General features: G+C 42.6%; 1 protein-coding gene across 1 annotated transcript in view; it reads left to right on the top strand.

Moving 5' to 3' along the window:
- Nucleotides 1–10,466: 10,466 nt before the first annotated feature.
- The window catches only part of TM9SF2 (transmembrane 9 superfamily member 2), a 28,601-nt gene continuing 18,282 nt past the window's right edge, over nucleotides 10,467–20,785 (top strand). The window contains 5 exon segments of the mRNA XM_080363701.1: nucleotides 10,467–10,609; nucleotides 10,611–10,691; nucleotides 14,700–14,767; nucleotides 15,899–15,992; nucleotides 16,728–16,855. Of these exon segments, the coding sequence (XP_080219827.1) occupies nucleotides 10,562–10,609; nucleotides 10,611–10,691; nucleotides 14,700–14,767; nucleotides 15,899–15,992; nucleotides 16,728–16,855 (419 nt within the window). The 5' untranslated portion in view covers nucleotides 10,467–10,561.

Raw genomic sequence — 20,785 nt, 5'->3', positions numbered from 1 at the left:
ATACTATTTGGGAGATCACCTAATTTGAAAAAAAAAGCCAAACCAAAACCAGTAAAAAACAAAACCAAACAAAAAAACACCTGACCTGCAAAAGTCCTGGCCCTGTCAGGTTGTGGTTGGTGTTACCTTTCCTTTTCTCAGTGGCCCTGCACTATATTCCTACTCATCCAAATCCAAGAGCAGCAAACAAACGCCTCTTTCTGAGCAGTAACCTTCTGCAACGTAACCTTTGCAGACCTACCCACCATGTAGGAGTGTTTGTAGATTATTTTCAGTGTAAATATCCTGAGATTTGCCTTGTTAACAAACTCACACGACAGGTGAGATTCTTTTCACCACAGCCTCTCTTTTCTGCTCCTGCCTGTCTGCACGGTGATCATGTACGGCACAGCGAGTGTCCCTCCCAGGGAGTGTACTGTGATTTCCAAAGAGAAAAGGTCACCGAGGGAGCCATCATCATTTCGACAGAACTTCCCAAGCTTTTCTGTCTCTTGTCTATGTAAATGACGTGCATAATCTTTTTCATATCTGATCAACCTTCCTGCCACCAATCATAAATCAAAGAGGAGATTTTGTGTTTCTCTGTAATCTGCATGATGTTTTTATCTTTGGTGGGATATGGAAGACATAAGTCAGAAGATAATTTGAAATTTCCAGACTTCCTCTAGTTTGCAATGAATTTATAACACAGAATAACAGAGATAATAATTTGCGTAGCTGATGTTTTATATTAATTTTTTACATCCTAACCCCATTGATTGTTATTATAATCAAGTTTTAGAGCAACCTCCCTCCTGCTACTGATTGGGACATATGGACAAAAATTTTTAGAGCATGTGAAGTAATGGCTGGGACAGGTTGTCAAAGGAGACCTTACACAAAAAATCAATAGGAGGACCCCTCGCTCCTTCTGCACTCCTTCCCCTTAATTATCTAAGCACTCCTAAGAAATCACTTTGCAAAGGGCAACCTAAGAATGAAGTTTAGTTGGAAATGAGGGCAAATAATATTATTAAACAAGTTTGTGGGTGGCACCTATTGTAGTCTACCCATTAGAAAAAGGTACCTCTTGATTTTTTGTTACTCATTCAAATTTGGGTACTTAGAGACCCACCTTCTAGAATATAAAAAGGAGCTTAATTATGGGAGGAGCTGCTGTGGGTTTTCTCGCTTTTCTCCCTCATTTGAGAAAGCAAAGAACTTAATGCAAAGGATTGTAATATTTTTGTTGGCACAGGTCAGGTTTGTATTTACTGATCTGGCAAATCAGGTTCCATTTACAATCACACACCATTACTATGTCACACACAAAAGCATTTGTGTGAAACTGCAGCACTAAGAAAAACATTACCCCATTTTGTGCCTTCTTCCCTCTCAACACCTCTTTCTTCTTCTTCCATCTTCCACATACTTGCCCAACCCCTTGCCTCCATTTTACCCCACTTTAAAGTAGTTTAATGAAGATGTGTCCCTAGTTTGCCCATGAAAGTGTCATATGGGACAGCGTTAGGAGGTTTCCTTCTACTGCCTGCCTGCAAGCCACCTCCTTCCACCACCTTTTTGACTGTCAGGTCGTCTTCCTAGGTGGCCACCCCGGCCTCTCCCCATTCTCGCTGTGAGCGTCACGGCGGTTTTTCATCACGTCTTCGGCACCTTTTTTAGGAGCTGACAGTCCTCCCAGGCTCCCTTTCCCATTAAAATTCCTTTCCACAAGACTGCATTCACCGATTCTTTGAGCGGGTTGAAGTCCTCTGATTTAAGTTCATTAGTCCATTGCTTTCACTCCCTCCTCTCCTGAAATCCGAAAGCACTGCTGATTTGTGATCTTTTCCACCCAGATCGCCTTCGTCCAGCAGCAGTCTCTCAACAAGTTTTCCCATGTTAACCAGCAGAAAATTGCAAGCCACTGAGCACAGCTGCATATGCCTCGCACCACTGAAACAAAAAGCCGCTTTTTATCCCCAAAACTTCAGGGATGGGTTACACAGTGCAATTGCCTCCCAAACACAACCCTAGGACATAGTTTCTGCTGCTGTTGGATGTATAAGCACCACTTTCCTGTGTCCCCTGCTGCATGCAGGGACCTAATTCAAGGTACCAGCTCTGCAATGAGCCTCCTGGTCTCCAGGCAAGCAGTTCCCCCAGGAGGCAGGAACCAGCTCAAACATTTCAGCTCCGCGCTGTCCCCCACTCCTATAAACCCTAGGATGGGTCTTTAAACTTTAAAGCTGTGTCAATACCCCTCTCCCTGGATCAAGGGTCTTCTTCCCTTGGTAACAGGCAGTCAGGCATTCAGATGCCGTTACCAGTTTTGCAGGGTTCTCATCTTGGATGTTAAATTTCTCTCTGAAGGGAAGCAGCATCAGGCAGGCACCTGTCAACACTGAAAGTCACATGCAGGTTGTCTTAAGAAAGGGCAAGAACAACAACATAAAATCAAGACAAACGAACTCTGAACTGCAGACTTCAGAAAAACAGGAAAAATTACTTTTTGCCTGGATTTCTCCTAGAAACAGCCACTATAATTCTCTGTAAGACCGAAGATCGGGAAAATTATCTTTTACCTTTACCCACATCACCTTACATGGCATTTTAAACACAAAATTATAAAAAATCACCATGATTTTAAACTTCTAATTGTAAAGTTCTTGGACTTCTAAGTGTAAAGCTTAAAGCAGCTAAGTAAAGCTCTTTTCAGTATTAAATTCCCCCAGAATTAGGGGGCTGGGTGCACTGAATTACCATTACTGTTCGACACACATCCTGCTTCTCACTGTTCTCTGCCCTGCTTTTGCTTTTCTCCAGCCATTTATTACCTTCTTTCTTTTCCCCACTTCGTATTTCAGGCTGTCGAGGGGAAAGCAAAGTCCAACTCCCACAATGAGAGATGCTTCACCTGCGGAGCCTGCTGGGAGCGAAATTGAGAAAGGACAGCGCCAGCCCAGGCAATTTCACTCACAGCGGGCACTTGCAGGTGAAGCATGGCCATAAAATGCAGCAAGCTTACTTGCCTGATGCCTCCCAGCACAAGCCACCAGCTGATTGCTGCTTCTTTCACATCTTTCCACCCGCCTCCCGCCAGAAACCGCTTGCTCTGACCCTGGCGAGGAGGCAGGAACCAGCCACATAGAATCATAGAATGTCCTGAGTTGGAAGAGATCCTCAAGGATCATTGAGTCCAACTCCTGTCCCTGCACAGGACAACCCCACAGTTCACACCATGTGTCTGAGGGCTTGTCCAGTCTCTTCTTGAACACTCTCAGGCTTGGGGCCGTGACTCCTCCCTGGGGGAAGAACCTTTTCCTCATGTCCAACCTAAACCTTCCCTGGCACATCGTCCTGCCAGTCCCTCGGGTTCTGTCACTGGTCACCAGAGAGGAGAGATTGACACTCCCTGCTTTCCCTCCCCTGTAAGGAAGCTGTAGCTGCCATGAGGTCTCCCCTCAGTCTCCTCAAGGCTGAAGACTAGGGCTTGCTAATGGGGGCTGAGCCCAGATCAGTGCTCCAAAGGTTGAAGGCTCAGCTTAAGTGTGGCCTGGCCATAGCACCACTGGAGGCCTTGCTTGGGCCACCTTCCCACCAGTGGCATCCTGGGGAGGATGCCCCATGGTCCCACCTGCCTCACCGGGTGTGACAACAGTCCTGTAGAGCTGTCACCTCTGCCACCGCCTGACAGGACAAAGGTGACTTGCAGCTGTGGCCTCTAATAATGGTACCAGCCTGATGTTCAATGTAATTTAGGACAACCTAAGGCCAGGCTGGATGGGGCTCTGAGCATCCTGTTCTAGTAGAAGATGTCTCTGCTCATTGCAAGGGGTTTGGAATAGATGACTGTTGCAGGCCCCTTCCAACCCAAACCATTCTATGATTTTCTGATCATTTTGGCTGGTGGTTCTCACGGACCAAATTTCAGCACAGGTTAGGTCCCAAGGTGTAGGGACACTATCGCTCCAGTTTCATGCTGCCCCAATCCTGCCTTCTTGGCTATTTGAAAGTCCTGTGTATTAGAGGACACCTCTTCAACAGCTCAGGATCTTTAAATTTTGATAGGAATATTCCTCAGAGCTTGATTGACACCGAGGTTAGATTTTTCCCTCAGATGGATTAGAGTAAGGAGCAGCCATGAGAGAAGCTCGCTGATGCAGGGTAGGGAAACTGGGCTCTGCCATCTACCCCTTTCTTCAGGACAGGGAGTAGGGGATGAAATTTAAAAGCTCCAAATTTGAAATGAACGAGGAGACTTTTCTTACATCATTTGTCAAGTGAAGATATACCATGTCATACCTGAGACCAAAATATTTTGCAATCTCAAAAGGCTTAAGCCTTTAAGGGGAACAGTCATAGTTGCAGTTAGATGATATTGATAAGGCAGGATACAAAGTTACGACACATAACCTTTCTCATACTTCAGGGTATAAAATTTCGGGAACTGAAGGGATTATTGAGAAACTCCGGTTCTAAACAGTGCTTCTTACGGAGTGCTCCATAGTCCTTGTTAGAGACTTGAATACCAGGCAGTGCCAGAGCAATTCCTGCAGCACCGGTGCGTAGGGGAAATCATTACAATGAATACTCTTTCTGTGAGTGCAAAAATACCCATCAGACCATTTGCAAAATTCAAGGACCGAAATTAAGACCTAAGAAGCACAGTGCAATGTACCTGAACACTCAGCTCCTAATTTGGCACATAATTCCCAATTGAAATTAGTGGAAAAATAGGAGTCTCAAAAGGATTTAACTGCCTCAATAGCTTCCTAGTTCTTGTCCAGATTTCCAGCAGCTGCATCCCAAATCAGCTCTGCAGCCTTTACTGCATTGCTCATGAAGGCTTCTCATAATCTAAATTTCAAAAACATTACTTGCTTTATAATGGCACAAAATTCACCACCAGGAAGTGGACTTGGGTAAAGATCTTTGTCAATGAACGTGGCTGATTGCATGTGTTAATACGTCATACCACAGAAGGGTACAGGGCAAGGACAGAATATCTGAGAAATGTGATCACGGATTAAGTGTTCGTAAGCAGATGGTGGGGGAGGGGGTGCGCTCCCACTTACAAACTAGAATCAATGTATATAGATTATTATGCACATTTTTTGCCCCAAAATCTAGTTTAACTCTTGTCAAAGACCCTGAACAGTCTATTCTTGAAGGAAAAAAAAAAAAAAATAGACTTTCTTCTTTTCCCATTTGAGACAAACTAGTGATAACCAAGAGTGGTATTTAAGTTTGGCAATTCGGATAAACTTGGATATTTAAGCCCCCAGTGAAGCTATTAATTACTGACTGCACTGACTCCTGAAGAGGTAACCAGCTCAATTGATTTGCAGCCCATAGAGCTGTAAAAAACATTCCCCTTTTACTTTATCCACAAACATACTCGTGGATAAAGGTTTGTTTCTTCCCAATGCCTAATTGGTACTAACGCGAAGAATATATTACTACACACTGAGGACTGAACAAATTAGCGTAGCCCAAACCAGACCTGCTCCAAACACAGGAGGCATGGGCCAGGCAGGCAGCGATCTTCCTGCACTTGCTTTTGCGCTGGTTTAAAGTTCACCAGAGACCTCACAGAACCCTCACCTATAGCAACTGCTGGAGAGAGACATAAACGCAGCTGCTCCCAGACCGCACTGGCTGGTGCCGTGTGTCCCCTTCCCTCCTGGAGGAGCCTGGTTTGTGTTTGCTGCAAGGCATCGCTGTGTCCCTCTTGGCACACTCATTTCTCCAAAAGCTCTGCCCCACTGCCTAGATAAAGGAGTCAGCTGGGTTGAATTTAGCCTCGAATATAGAGTAATAGCTGCATAATCATCTCAGCATTTTCCTTTTAGAAGTAATTCAGCAGTAGTTTTTACCTGACAGAGCTCCTTGCCTATTTTACTCAGTGCTTTCTCTTTTTTAATTTGGTGAGTCAGGTACTGGACTGATTGCACATTTCCAGCCCCATATAAAATAGTAGGAAAAAGGACATAGGCCTCTATAGTATACCAAAAGCCTAAAAAGACTTGCGTTAAATATTAATTTGAAGCTTGTCATAAAGTCACAGGAGGTGCTGGATCTAATGCCTGAACAGAGATTAAAAAAACAAAAAGCCCCCAAACCAAACAGACTTGCAAGTTGCAAACCCGAATAAAGACAGCAAAGGCACAACCAGATGAGCTTCTATAACACATGCTGCGCAACTTGTTTGAATGCTGCACTGTTTGCTCAGGTAGGGAACTGGCTGCTGCTCAAGAGAATATGCTTTTCCTGTAATGCTGCAGCTCTTCTTTGACCTGAAGGAGAAGCACACCTCATATGTCACCAAGCCCCGCAGAGTATTCCCAGATCGCAGCAGCACTGCTTCAATGGCCCTGAGCTGCAGGGGGTCGACACCTGCCCGCAGAAGGACTACGCCTTGGGGAAGGGGGATGAAAAACCAGCAGGATCTCTGCCCCGGTGCCTTGCGGACGATGCTGCCATCCATCTGCCTGGGCTGGGCATGCTCCTGCCAGGCGCCCACTCCTGCCACTCCCACAGGTTATGTGGTAAATGGCAGGTTCCTCTTGCCAAGGCAGCTTTGGATCCACAAAAGGACTAAGGCACTCGACGTGCTTAACTTACAATGGAGGCACAGAGCCGTAACCGTGCTCTGCTGCCACCTCACCGAAGAGGCACACAGCCTCCCCCATTTTCAGGCTCAAACCCTAAATGTTGGCCTCTGATCACTCATAGAAGCACCTTATCCTTAGCAGGACTGCGCTGCTGAAATCTCCTCAGGCCAAAGTAGCATCAAGCTTCACAAACCGTAATCCTTCAGTTGTTTCATCTGCGAGTTCTCAGACTGCTGGAAGGGGAAGGTGTCACCAGTTATCATCATTAGTACAGCCATCTGGGACTTTAACTCAACCTTCACCTGATGAGGTCCTCGCACATACTTCTTGCTTTCTAGAAAAATGACCAAACTACCAGTCTAGGCCTCCTTAACAGCAGGGGATTTCTCCCAAATATGAAATTTGTCATTAAGTTATTAGTGCTGGTTGTCTCAGGAGAGAAATAGAGTGTGCTCGTTTACAAAGCTCTCAATTTTCAGTGCTAGGGAAACTCATTTGCAAGAAGGGAGATTTGGGTTCCAGGTTGCAAACATATAGTTTATATTTTATATATTATTTATATTTTTAAAAAATAATGTTGAAATAACTGTTAACAGTAAAGTGGATGTCAGTTGTATCCAATTAGCACCCTAAACATTATGCAGCAGAGTATTATTCTGCTCTTCTGGTACTAAAAACTCACACACTGAATTGTAACCTGTGGCCATAAAGCTTGTAGTGGGGCAAACTTAACCGTGTCCTTGCCCCCTCCACAGCAAGAAGTATTTATCTGTTCCACACAGCAAGTCGAACAGCCTGGCAACTTGGCTGCTAAAGCACTATAATGAGAAAAGCGAGTTTCAGCGCCCCTGGGCAAAGGAGAGAATGTGCTGCAAGAAGGCACTGACACTGGCCACTGATGTGTAGGATATAAGAGACTTTGAGGAGTTTGTTTCTAAAATGAAGAACTACATTCTGAGAGCTGTGGATCCCCCAAAGGAGGAGGCACACCTCACAGCCCAGAAATTGGCAGCAAAAGGTGAGAACCACCACAATAATAGCAAGTCATTCACAACAGTTTCTGACAAGAAAAGAGCAGTAACATTTTTCAAGAAGTGGCACTTATTTTCCCAGCAGTTTCTGAACACCCTATGGTCTTACATTTGTATTTTCTTATCACAAGAATTTTTTAGGAAAAACCCAGGCTATTCATCTGCTTTGGCTTCTGTTGGTTCACTAATCTCTGAAACGGTAATTTTTCCTGTGTTTTATTTCCTAGTCTTGCATGACCTTGGAACTTCTCATGATAAAACCTGTGATACTTGTTCTTCTTGTACTAAAACCACACCCCCTGAATTGTAACCTATGATTGTAAAACCCGTAGCAGGGGAATCTGAGATGAGAAATTATCAAGTAAATTCCCACTGAAGTTCTCACTAAATTAGAATAGATGGGTTTTGCCCAGGCTGAAATGAGATCTCAAGGACCATGGCTATTCCTAGGGTTATAACCCATGGTTATAGCTACTCCAAAAGAGTTGCTATATTGAATTAATAGCACAGCCTACAAATTGTTTTTCCACATCACCTTTGTAGAGCAGAGAGCATAATAGCGTATGGCATCACTTCCACTGAAATGCTCTTTGGACCCACTGGCAGAGCACCCCTCAAAATTCCTCTGAGTCAGCAGGTTTTGCAGATTACGACAAGGGATTTAAACAAAAGCACACAAAGCACACCGCAGCTCCTTCTCACTGCGCGGCTTTTGAAGCGTTCTCAAGGAAGACGTGGATTAAATGGGCAAAGGCTTTTAAATATTCTCTCATGCAAAGGAATGGAATTAGGCCCACAAAAGTAATTTGCTTGGAATATTAACCTGGGAAATGGGAGAGATGTTTGAAGTCCCCTGTGGCAGAAGAGAAACTCAGCTTGGGTCATTTACAACCTGATTACCCTAACAATGAGTAATTTTAAATAAAGAGAGGGAACTGGGATTTCTTCTCCAGCTGCGCTTGTCACAGGGCTTGATCTTATAATTGCGCTCTTAGGATATCTACAGGATGAGACAAGCAGGAATTAGACCTAGAAGTGAGAAAGGTAGATGAACAATTAAATATAGAGAGTTCAGAAATATCTAATGTATAACATATGTTATAAATCAACATATATTTATATAAAACTAAGAAAGGCTTATGTAATGTAGAAAATAAATTAGAAATATATTAAAATAACCTTACCTAAGGAGTACATTTTGTGGCCTAGGTGCTTAAATGCTCAACACTGTATCTGGCCAGGCGCTGTGTGAAGTAACCCACCTGCAGCTCCACCCTGCCACTGTGGCCGGGTGCCTCATGTATCGCTTGCTCAGGCACCTGTACGCTGCGTTATAGGACACAGACCTGACACCCCTTTGGACAGCCCTGCTCGTTCCCTGCTGGCTTCACCAGCTGCCTTAAGACCTTGGCGATATATAACATTGTGTGAGCAACGGGTCTATTCCCCAAATCCTGTGATAAACAGAAGTAAATCAAAGATCCTGTGAGACTGAGGGAATTAGTGGAAACACTGCAACATTTATAAATGCAGTTTTTCATTAAAGGCTGTTGTTTGGAGTTTCTAAAGCTGCACAAGCCCAAACGATGGAATAGGAAAGGTAAGGAGAAGTTCCCTACATTATCAAAACAATAGACTCTTTACGCCTGCCCCTTCCATATGCTTTTTTCTTGGTGGGGTTTTTTTTTGGTAGATCGTGCCACACGACAGCAGCCATCACTGACATGGAGGGAACACGGACACAGGTTGTTCTGGATGTTGAGCTGGAACAGACATCCACCACTGCCAACACCTGTTTGTCTGTCTGTCATTCCCTAACTCCACTCATCCACTGGCGGGACTCGGCCCTAGTTCAGTTTGTCCATAGTGGAACCCTTGAAAATAGAAAGGAAGAACAAAATAAAAACCAGCAAGGACGGCTCCTCAGTTCCAGCAGGACAGGGAAATGCTGGAGAGAGTCCAGCGCAGGGCAACCAAGATGATGAAGGGAGTGGAGCATCTCCCTTACGAGGAAAGTCTGAGGGAGCTGGGTCTCTTTAGCTTGGAGGAGACTGAGCGGTGACCTTATTAATGTTTACAAATATGTAAAGGGTGAGTGTCACGAGGATGGAGCCAGGCTTTTCTCAGTGACAAACAATGATAGAACAAGGGACAATGGGTACAAACTGGAACACAAGAGGTTCCACTTAAATTTGAGAAGAAACTTCTTCTCAGTGAGGGTGCCAGAGCACTGGAACAGGCTGCCCAGGGGGGTTGTGGAGTCTCCTTCTCTGGAGACATTCAAAACCCACCTGGACACATTCCTGTGTAACCTCACCTAGGTGTTCCTGCTCCGGCAGGGGGATTGGACTGGATGATCTTTCGAGGTCCCTTCCAGTCCCTGACACTGTGATTCTGTGAGCAGCCGCGAAGGCAGCGCAGCCCGACCGGGCCCAGGCCACGCTGCGATCCCCGGGCGGGCGTCCCAAAGGGCCGCTGGGCGCCACTCGCGCTGCCCGCGGGCGCGCTGCGCGCCGCTCCCGGTCGGCCTGGTGGGGCCCGGGCCGGTGGGAGGGCGGGGCCGGTCCCGCCCCGCCGCGGGCGGAGAGCGCCGCGTTGCCATGACAACAGTAGCCAAGCGGGGGCGCTACCCCGGAAGCGAACGCGTGGAAGCCCGGCCCGGCTCGTCGCGTGCGCCGGCTCCGCCCCCCCACTCCCCCCGCGCTCGTCAGGAGGTCCGCGCGGGGTGACGTGTCGCGCGCGCGAGAAGCCGGAAGTGGCGGCCGTCGGGGTCGGGGGGGGAGGAAGCAGAAGCAGCAGCAGCCGGGGCCGCGATTGTTGCCGCTGCTGGCGCGAGGGGCGCCCAGGGACCCGCTCCCCGCTCCCCGCAGGCCGCCGCGCGCCGCCGCCGTTCCTCCGCGCGCTCCCGCTGCCCCCCACCCCCGCCGTCCCGCCATGGCCCTGCGGCGGCTCCTCATCGCCGCTGCTCTGGCGGCAGCCGCGCCCCCCCGCCGCCGCCTTCTACCTGCCGGGCCTGGCGCCCGTCAACTTTTGCGACAAGGACAAGGAGACGCCCGAGTGCAAGGTGAGCCCGTGGGGGACCGGGGCCGCCGCGCTGAGGGCAGGCCTGGGCGCCGCCCCCGCCCCGGGGGCTCGCGTTGCTGCGCGGCCTGACTTGTGTCCCTGCCGTGCGGGTTGTGTGAGGGCCCTTTATTTTATTATTGTGTTTTATTTTATGGAGGGTTTGTAGCTGCTCGGTTGTGACGTAGCGAATGTCCCCGGGGGCTGGCGGGGACTTGGGGCGAGTTTCGGTTCCCCCGGTGATGGGCAGTGGTGAGGTGGCCGGGCTGTCAGTTCATCCCGTGAGCGGCGGTCACGGTGCGGAAATGGGGAGCGCCGGCCGCTTATCTGTCGGGCGCTTTGAAACGTTCGTTGGAAAGCTGAGAAAAGTAAAGAATCGCAGTGGCAGGTCGTGCCAGGTTGCGTGCGATCCGCGGCAGGAGCGAACAGCTGATGGCTGCGAGCAGATACAAAGTCAAGGCAAACATGCAGTGACACTTTCTTTGCTGTGTTCTCCTGGCTGCAGGAACCTGAAACGTCGGGGCTTCCAGGCCCCAGGGTCTCACGTGAAGTTTAAAGTTCTTTTTCTGCCTACAGAAGTGACAAACGAAGTTCACGTAACCAAATTACTTATTTGTAATTATGTTGGCTGGTAGGGGGTCTATACTTGAAATAGTCTTTGAACCTTTTGGTAAGCTTTAGAAGTTGCTTGCTGCTGCTGTGATGGAGATTACGCTGGACCATGCTTTAGTACTTGAATGATCAATCACTTTTACAATCAAATTGCTGTTGGAAGTGACTTTCTCACACTCTCTGATCTCTCAGCTTCTGTATTATGTGAAATACTAGTCCACGATTCTTCAGAATAAAAGTATTTAAACTGCACACTTTTGGTAAACATCTTGCACTGACTTTATTTGCTGTCATGAATCAGTAGAGCAGGTAATAAGACAAATGTGTAATGAAGGTGTAGTTGCTATAAATGTTTTTTCCGTTCTTTAAGTGTGTTGTTCCATTCAGACAAGGCAAATCTTGCACCTAACACATAGCTGTGGATTTTTTCACTCTTGTTTCCATGCCGCTTCTGTTGTAGTAGTAAAACATTCTATGGACGTTCTTCTATAGGTTGTCAGAAATAGTGTTCGGGAGTGGCCTTGGGAGTTCACATAGTCCAACCTCCTGCTTGAAGCACAGCTGTTGCCAGCACTAGATCAGCGCAGCTCTACCTTTGTTTAAGCAAGCCTTGAAAACATCCATGTAGTGTGCTGAAGTACCCACTTAAAACATTTTTCAGGCAATCACGAAGAAACTTGAGTTACTTTCCTTCTACCTCAGTATCCAAGCAGACAGCTGCACTACCTTCTTAAGGCTTTTTTTCTTCAAATACAGGCTGAGACTTTCAAGCTGCAGTTTGTAGTTTTACACATCCCTGAAAAAACAATATGTTTGAATTATTCCTACTTTAAGCTAGGATTGTGGCAGAAAGATTATTATTTTTCAAGTCAGGTGAGCCAGGTTGCCTTCTGTCTCTTGTAACCAACCTGAGACACTTATGGACTGAGCTTTATCAGATGTCTCTGTTTGTTTTTTTTCCTCATATAATGTATATGAAATGTTTGTCTCCTTATCCTGAGAATTTATCATTTTGTAAATGTGAAGCGAGTTGCATAAACCTACCATCAGTGGCTAGCTGAACATTTTAGTATAACCTCAATGGGTGTATTATTGCAAAAATCTCTTTCTGAAATTGGCCATCCCTTATATTCCTTTACCTCGTGCTAGCCAATTCACGTACTGAGACACAGGCACGTGGAGAAGTAGAAATCGCTCTTCCTGTGTATTTCTCTCAATGTAGTCTGCAACTGAATGTAGCCTGGTCCCTGGTGAGACGAAACAATAATTGTTATAATTGCTATATCATCATATTTACGTAAGTGGGTAAAACTAAGCTTCACTGGACTACCTTATTTTTTTACGTGTTCTTGCTGAGTTCTTACAATCTTTACTATTGATTATGATATTAATAGTGAGTGTTCCCCTGACTTGCAGATTTAGATCCACAGACTGGATCTCTAAATGGTGCTACTTGTCTGTTATAATCTCTGTGGATCTCCTGTCTTCTCTGTTAGTGAGATGGGATGTGAACTTGTTAGTGGGACACGTAGCTACCAGCACAAGAATGGTGAGACTCATGTCTTTCTCCCTTCCTCCAAGCTGTCTACTGGTCTGCTTGGGCAAACTCAGTTTGCCTATTTTTCCTGTTCCTAGTTGGAATATCATCAGAAACAGAATGTGATCTGCAGACTGAAATAGTAACTCTTGCCTGAATATTAAGAATCCTTACTCAGTTTAAAAAAAAATACAATGGCAAATCCCTTTTGGATTCATACATATGGGAAATTGTTTACCAAAGATGCTGATCTGCATTAATGTGTATACTTCTTATAGAAATCAAAGCATTCAAGTAAATCTTCTCCTTCAATGACAAACAGCTAATCTAAGGCCGTGGTTCTGTGACCAGCTAAGGCAGTCTAATTCCTTGCTGCTGAAAGTGAGAGATTTAATTCCCGTCTTCCTTGAGGCAATGTGTTCCTGTCCTCTGTATTGTCCTGCCTGTGCTATTTGTTAAATCCTTTTTTTCAGCTTATTAATGGCAGAAAACTATCCAGCTTTTTTTTATTTTTGTCAGGGTAGTTTTCTGCAATGTTAGTGAGTTGAAATGGCTTACACAATTATGACAAGCATATACTACCCAGAGGTAAGCAGCAGCTCTGCATGACTTAGGGCAGAGGAGAGAGGCGCAGTTAGGTGTCTTCACTTAATAAGTCAGTTTAACAGCTCACAGCCGCCTGTGTCTCATGGAACTGCATCCTAACTTGCACGTGGACAAGTACAGTGTATCGATAAAGCATAGCACCAGGCTGAAGTATCTGAACTACAGATATATGTGAACAATTCCATCTTTTTAAATTTTTTTTCTCCCCTCTCCAGAATTTCTTTCTTTGGCTAAACTTGAGTGACTTTTCATAGGGAGGAAAAGCTCTCCTGTTGATTTCATGGTGAGAAAATAGATGGCTTGCTGTTGAAAGGGGGAGGTCTTGTTCCTGAAAGCAATCATGTTCCTTTTGCTGCTTGGTTGCACAGTAAGGCAGTTGAGTTGCTGTACTGCTAAAAACTCCTCTTATCAATTTTTTGGGGTCTTTTGCTATTTTAGCCAATTTAATTGGTTTACTGTGCAAGCAGATAACTGCAAAAACCAGCATAAGGTAAACAGTTGAAATGTATTGGGACTGTGGGACTAAAATAAGGGAAGGGATTTTGAGACTAAAAGGAAAAACTGTGAGACCTCTCCCTTTCCCTAGCAGCAGACTATTCCAACTGTAATTAATATGTATAGGCCAAACTAGTCTGAAACCACAGCAGATTGAATTTCAGGTTCTTGCTCAAGAGTTGCTGGAGTTATTGATGAACTTTTATAAGAAAGTAAATGTGGATATCCTTGCCTCCTCCTTGGAAAGAGCTTCTATTCAAACTTAAAATAGTGTATCAGTTTGAATACATTGTTTAAATCCTCATAGTTCAGTTTTCAGTTGCTACATAGGTAAAATTGTGGAAGCAGCTTAATTATAGGGAGTAGTACTGATCTCATCCGTAGTTTTATTCCTGTTCTTTTAAGACTTTTATTACACAAAAGTTGTGGTGATGACTAACATGGCTCTAACTTGGGACATTAAACTAAAACACAGGCAACTGTGATAATTGTATTATTCTTGTGTGTGATTCCTTGCTATCTTGTAGTTTAAGTGGTTATGTTAGCCTTAAAGTGGCTTTGTGATGTAGTCGCTACTTTTGTGATGGTTATATAGTGTTTTACTTATGTTCTCAGCAGATACAGTTAATTATACAAGACGTATAATTACACAGATCCTACATTTTCAGCATTCCTTTATCTTAGTCACAGAAATCTTTTTATATATCTGTCAGAATTGAAGAAGTGCTTTTAAGTAACTGCTGATTATCTCCACTCTTTCAGTCTGGAATCGAGCTGTTTGTGAACAGACTTGACTCTGTAGAGTCTGTCCTTCCCTACGAATATACTGCGTAAGTATATTATACTGTTTTTGTCATTTTAGTTGATATTTCTTCCAAAAAGATTAATTTATCTTAAAGTATTATCTACGTCTTGCTACAGCAGTTGCCCAGTGAGGAGTGCCTATTTGTTTTGATAACAAAAGGTTATAAATATAGAATTTTTACTGGATGATTGCTTCTTTCTTCTTGGTTGTCTTGGCGCATACTTTAGGAGGAGTGCGTGGATTCATAGGCCCTCATGTAGATTGAAGCACTGCTTTAGAGTAACTAAAGGTTAAAAAAAGTGTGTGTGTATATATATATGTATATTTACTCTTCTATGTTAGTTGTCATTTTATAGATCAAAGAATTAACTGCTGTCTTAAGTAGCTTATAGCCAGATGAGTTAAAGTGGCAATGAGGTGTGAACTTCACGTCAATTATCTTAATGAGGTGTTGACTGTTTTCTCGGTACACATTATAGGAGTGCACAAAACATATCAGTGCCTGGTACAACTCTGTAAAGTTGTTGCTTAAAGATTTTGACTGTTAGTATTGAAGAGCTTAAGCACTAGTTATATCTGCATGTTAATGGACATAAATGTGATGTACTTGAAATTAGATTGCAAATACTTGGAAGATGTGTTTTTAAACATGTTTGTGAAATAAGCTCTTTGTTTACTAGTGCTTGTTGTAAAGGAGCTGTGTGGATGTGTGTGTAGATACTTTTTTTTTCTTTTATTATATTATCCCCCCCCCACCCCGCAGAGGATCTGGTGTGTATGTTTTTCTCTCAGAGCTGTCATAGAACTCTAGGAGAAGATTTAGTTTCTGGCTAAAATTCCTATGCAAATAGGAAACTTCTAATTACCTAAGGAAACTTTTATGTTACCATGTTTAATACAAACTGAGTTCTGAAATGCCTGATGAAGAGATTTAATTGTTGGGGATTCTTTTTGTGGCATTTGTTTGTTTGTTTGTTTTTCCAAAGTGAGACTGTGACTTTCACACTTTGCAGGTTCAAGGAAGAAACTGTTGTCTAGAAGGAAAGCTGTATAGTTGCTTTTCTTGTGATGAAGGTGTTGGTTTGGGAGCACTGTTTGAGGTCTAATATTTGCAGCTGAGAATATTCTGTTAACTTATGTCTTTTCTCTAATTCAGGTTTGATTTTTGTCAAGCAGAAGGAAAGAAGCGTCCATCTGAAAACCTTGGCCAGGTTTTGTTTGGAGAGAGAATAGAACCGTCTCCTTACAGGGTTAGTTCTCTGACAAGGGGGTATTTGGTAATATGTACATTCAGATGTAACCAAAGGAGATCAGAATCTTGAAGATCATTTTCACAAGGGCTTTATCTCAAAAGGCTTCAAAATCTGAAATTCTACACAATATAAATCTGTGAATTTAACCTAGTAGTAACTATGGACTTTGCATCATGAAGTTGTAGACTGAAGTGCTGTAGAGGTTGTCTTCTCTCCTTGAAACCTGCCAAAACAAGATTCTTGCACCTCAGCTGTCCTATTTTTAGAGGGAATTGAGTATCTTATTTCTTGGAACCAGATCTGAAAATATTACAGTTGTAAATGGAAGAATTAGAAATGGTCTTAGCCAGTTTGTCTTTTCTGATGTCTGAAGCTCTCGCCTTCTCCATCACGTATAGTAGGAGAGAAAGTTAGCAATTGAATCTACCTGGGACAGCATTGCTGCTATGAGGTCAAATGACTCATCTGGTAAATCATTGCAGAAAACAGGTTTCAGTTGGTAACAAGAAGCTATTAGTGTAGGGCTCCTACAGTAATCACAGGCAGATTTTATAGCACACACCTATATAAGAATCTTCTCTGGAGGGTTAATATACATAGTCTTGTTAATTTGTTAGATGTTTTTATTGTATTGGTGTAGGCATTTATAAATGTATAGGGGAAAGTTGTTAAATATTGAAATTACACAATGTTTGTAACAACCTTTTTGCTCATGTCTTTCATTTTCCTTAGTTCACATTTAACAACAGGGAGACATGTACATCTGTTTGTACAAAAACATATGATACCACAAAGCCAGAAGATAAACAGAAATTAGACTTTTTGAAAAAAAGTATGCTACTGAATTATCAACATCATTGGTAAGTTAATATCAAAATTCATAGATTGGTTAGTCTAGTGTGCTGGTGATAATTTAGTTTATCATTTTGTATTTGCAACTTAATACGGATTGAACACTAAGTATTTCCACTGAATCTATTCCCCTTCTGTTCTTGGAAAGATGTTATATTGTTTGACTTCATAAACCATTTCATTCACTTGAAGATAAGCACCAGGTATAATGGAAACAAGTCTGTTTCCAAACATAAAGCTTTGTGTAGTTTTTGTGCTGTCTCTGTGCTTACTGTAAACTATTGCTATTTCTTTGCACCTGTAAGTGTATAAGTTAGTCCTGCCCTAGTTTGAGAAAAGTCTTAAAGGACCTTCATTCTATTGCTGTGTTGTCTTTGTTTTTCTCAAGAGGCTTTGCGCTCGCCTTCAAGTGTTGTGTCAAGGAGAGACAGTTCTGAGAGAGTTTGTTTCTCTGACAGAATATGCAAGCGAAAGGTGGCCAGTGAAAATTAATTACTAAAGTAATTTTGAGGAACATCTAAACGCTTGGTCTTTTTCTCTTCTCTCAGTCCCTCTGTAACCATCTGAGTCACCTTGGAGCATTCTGGGGCTCTGTTTCTACTTGGACATTGAGGTTTTCTTCTGATGGGCATTAATGGTGGGGCAAGGCCGAACGTGTATGAATCTCATGCTGACTTTCAGTTAGGGTGTAGCCATGCTCTGTACCAACCTTCAAGAGCTGGGAAATGTTTAACAGGCTCTGCATTGACACTTGGGAATACCCAGCCATGCTATCTGTATTTGTATAGCAGTTCACATATTGGTGTGCTGTGCTAACAGCAGCCACTGGGCTCAAGCGTAGAGATAAAACAACTTGGGCGTGAAGTTGTCAGAGCTCCTGTGGCATGTTTTTGCACGTAATATGTGAGTATAATTAACCAGTGTTGCCCATATGATTCAAAATATGTGCTCCCTGCTTCACAGAAACAAAGTTTTCAGTCTTGATCTAATTAGATTAAGCTTTCTGGATATATGTGTAAAAATGCAGGTGAAATGTTGAATGTTGCCTCTGTCATTACATTAAATGTTTTTCTTTAATGTCACATTCTGTTTCTTCAGTTTTCAAACAGCCACTGGTGCTGGAAGGGCACTGAGTGAGTTTTTCTACTGCTCTTGGGAACTGATACGGGCTATCCCTTTTCAGGGATAAACTGTGGCTCACTGATGTAAATCTTCCTGGGAACCTCTTTAAAATTAGTATAGTTTAAAGTTGATGGGTTAGGTCAGAAGGGTTCTCAGGCAATAGCCATATGTTTATGTAGGTGAACCAGGAAGTAATAAAGAAACCATGAAAGGCCCGGCTACTTTTGTAGGGATTTGAAGTGTATATGTCTAATACTGAAATAAGTAGAGCTTCAGACATGCTGGATTTGGCTTTATACCTATTAGATACTGCAAATATTTATAATATTTGCACCACTTTGAATTTCACTGGCGCATGTTGGTGTGTCATATAGCTTCAGCTTCCAAAGTTTGTGTATGCTTTGGTGTGTAAATGAAAAATAGTTTCCCAAGATTATGACCCTGTCATTCTTTGAAAAAGATGAAGTTTTGGGCTTTCCTAAAAAAAAATTAAGCTGACTATTGAAACAGAAACTGGAACAGAAGTGTGTAAAACTAATCACACAGAAAAGTACTTTACACTGTTTGTTTGGTTTTTTTTACCCCACTTAGATTAAATTATATTACAAATATACTTTGTGTATTTAAATATATTTTTTAGCATATCCAACTAACTTGATAGAACTGTTCAGATTTTAGCAAGATGTAGTTCTAGTTTTCAATGTGAACATTTCCCTTTAAATTTATGATACTCTGTACATTTTCTTTACGTATTATTCTTACATTCTTAGTTCTTTAAATAATACTTCTACGTGTTTTGGTGGTGGTGGTTTTTTTGTTGTGTTGTTTTTGTTTTTTTGGAGGGGTTGTGTGTGTTTGTTTTGGGTTTTTGTTTGGTCGGTTGGGTTTTGTTTTTGTTTGTTTGTTTTTTGGTTTTCTGTTTGTGTTTGGTTTTTTTGCTGGGTCCACTGCTCAAACACTTTAGAATTCCTCTTTATGCCTGTTACGGTAATGACTGTTCTCCTCAGCCACAGCTTCACGAAGTGCAAGTGGCTGGATTTTGTGATGAGTGATGCGTAGTCCAAGAATATGATATAGTGGTATGTTGTACAGGGATCAGCAAGGTAGCATAAGTGAGGATTTAATAAGGGTTTATTATCTAGTTTCAATTTATCATAAAATTCCTGGGGAACACAGATAGTGCAAAGTACTTTCAACGTTTTAAAAGCCACTTAATAAGCTTAGGAATTGACATACTCAATTGGACTCGACAGCTATACTGTTATCTTGGTTGACAGTGTTCATCACCAGATGTTCTTGAAAGGCATGTAAGAAGACTGTTGTATAGTTTATTTACCTCACATGTGTAATAAGTTCAAGTCATTTTAAATTTGAAGATTAAATCTGAAAAATGGTTTACGCTTAAACTATCAATTAGTTCCAGCATTGCTGCTTGAGGGCAGCTCAGTATGTCTTTACTGTAAAAGATGCAAGGCAAGCCCTTTATCCCACCCAAACTTGTAAGCAATAGTTTAGTTCTTTACCTGCTTTTGTTTATGAAATTAAAATACTAACAAAAGCAAGAGCATATATTATGGAGGTAAAATTCCAAATATGGCCCAAGTGTAATGAATCTGCACCTGGAATAGCTCCTAATCAGCAACTAAATTGTGCCACATAGTAGCATGGTGAAATGGGTAGGATTTGGCTGGTGCTTGTGCTGTTTGCAAATCTGTGGTAGCCTTTGGAATCTCCCAAAAACCTGGAAACTGTGTTTTTGGAGGGTCTGTCTTTCACTTTTTCCACTGTGTCAGTGTGAGCCATGAACATGGCTATTATTTCTGTCTGGGAGCGGATGGTAGGGGTGATGCGAATCTCCTTATGTTTTGTGTACAAAGGCACCATGTACTGCTCTTTTTACCCCCATCTATTGATGTGCTTTAAAAAACAGTGCTGCATCAGAGACTGTTACAATACACAACAAACAGAATAATGCTTTGTTGTTGTCTGAAGTCGTAATTCCCATGTTTTATTAGGTATTTAAAAGTACCTAATGAGGTATTATCAGGTATCTGTTCACATTAATGAGGTAGTGGTTATAATGATTAGATGGATAGTAGCTTGGTGTTACAAAAAATGTGTTAACTTTCAGTGAGATGTCCTTTTCTGGTCTAGTGATGCACAAAAAGTGGCAGTTGTCATATTGTGTGTGAAGTTTATTAATAGACCGTTAAAAACATTCCCTGGAAAAATTAAGGTTACTCTAAGGACAGCTACTGAATTTTTAGTCTTCTTTGAATGATTTTCTTTTGGGATTTATCTTTCAGCTAGTTAAAACATGAAGATATAGGTTTATTTCTTTTACAAAGGGATAAGTGGCCGTGTTGGGTATCTTTCTCCATGTTTAAATGTAATTTTTGTTTTGTCATTTGTACTGTTTGTAGCATGTTGGATACTGTTTCTAACCTAACCGTCTTATAACTTTCTGTAACGTCTCATGGAGGTGTGGAATTACTTGACAAATTTTTCATTGCAACTTAACCATAAACCTACTAGGCTCAGGACTTTTAGGTAACATGAATATAAACCTTGTGAGGTGGTGATATAAAGACAGAAGATAGACAGTGGAGGGAGGTTTGAAAGTGATTACTTTCCCAAATGCATGGTGGCTTACAATTTTTTGCTCATGTAAACCATCTAATTAAAGTATTCCATGCTCTCAGGGAACTGCAACTGAGATTAGTGGTCAGGAATTCACTTCAATAGCAAAAAATAAAAAGTAATCTTGTACCTTATCTTTAATGCAAAATAAAAGTTTAAAGACTGTCATGAAAAAT

Source organism: Nesoenas mayeri (assembly GCF_963082525.1).
Source record: "Nesoenas mayeri genome assembly, chromosome: 1".
Classification (NCBI taxonomy): domain Eukaryota; kingdom Metazoa; phylum Chordata; class Aves; order Columbiformes; family Columbidae; genus Nesoenas; species Nesoenas mayeri.
This window is presented reverse-complemented; position numbering and strand designations above follow the sequence as displayed.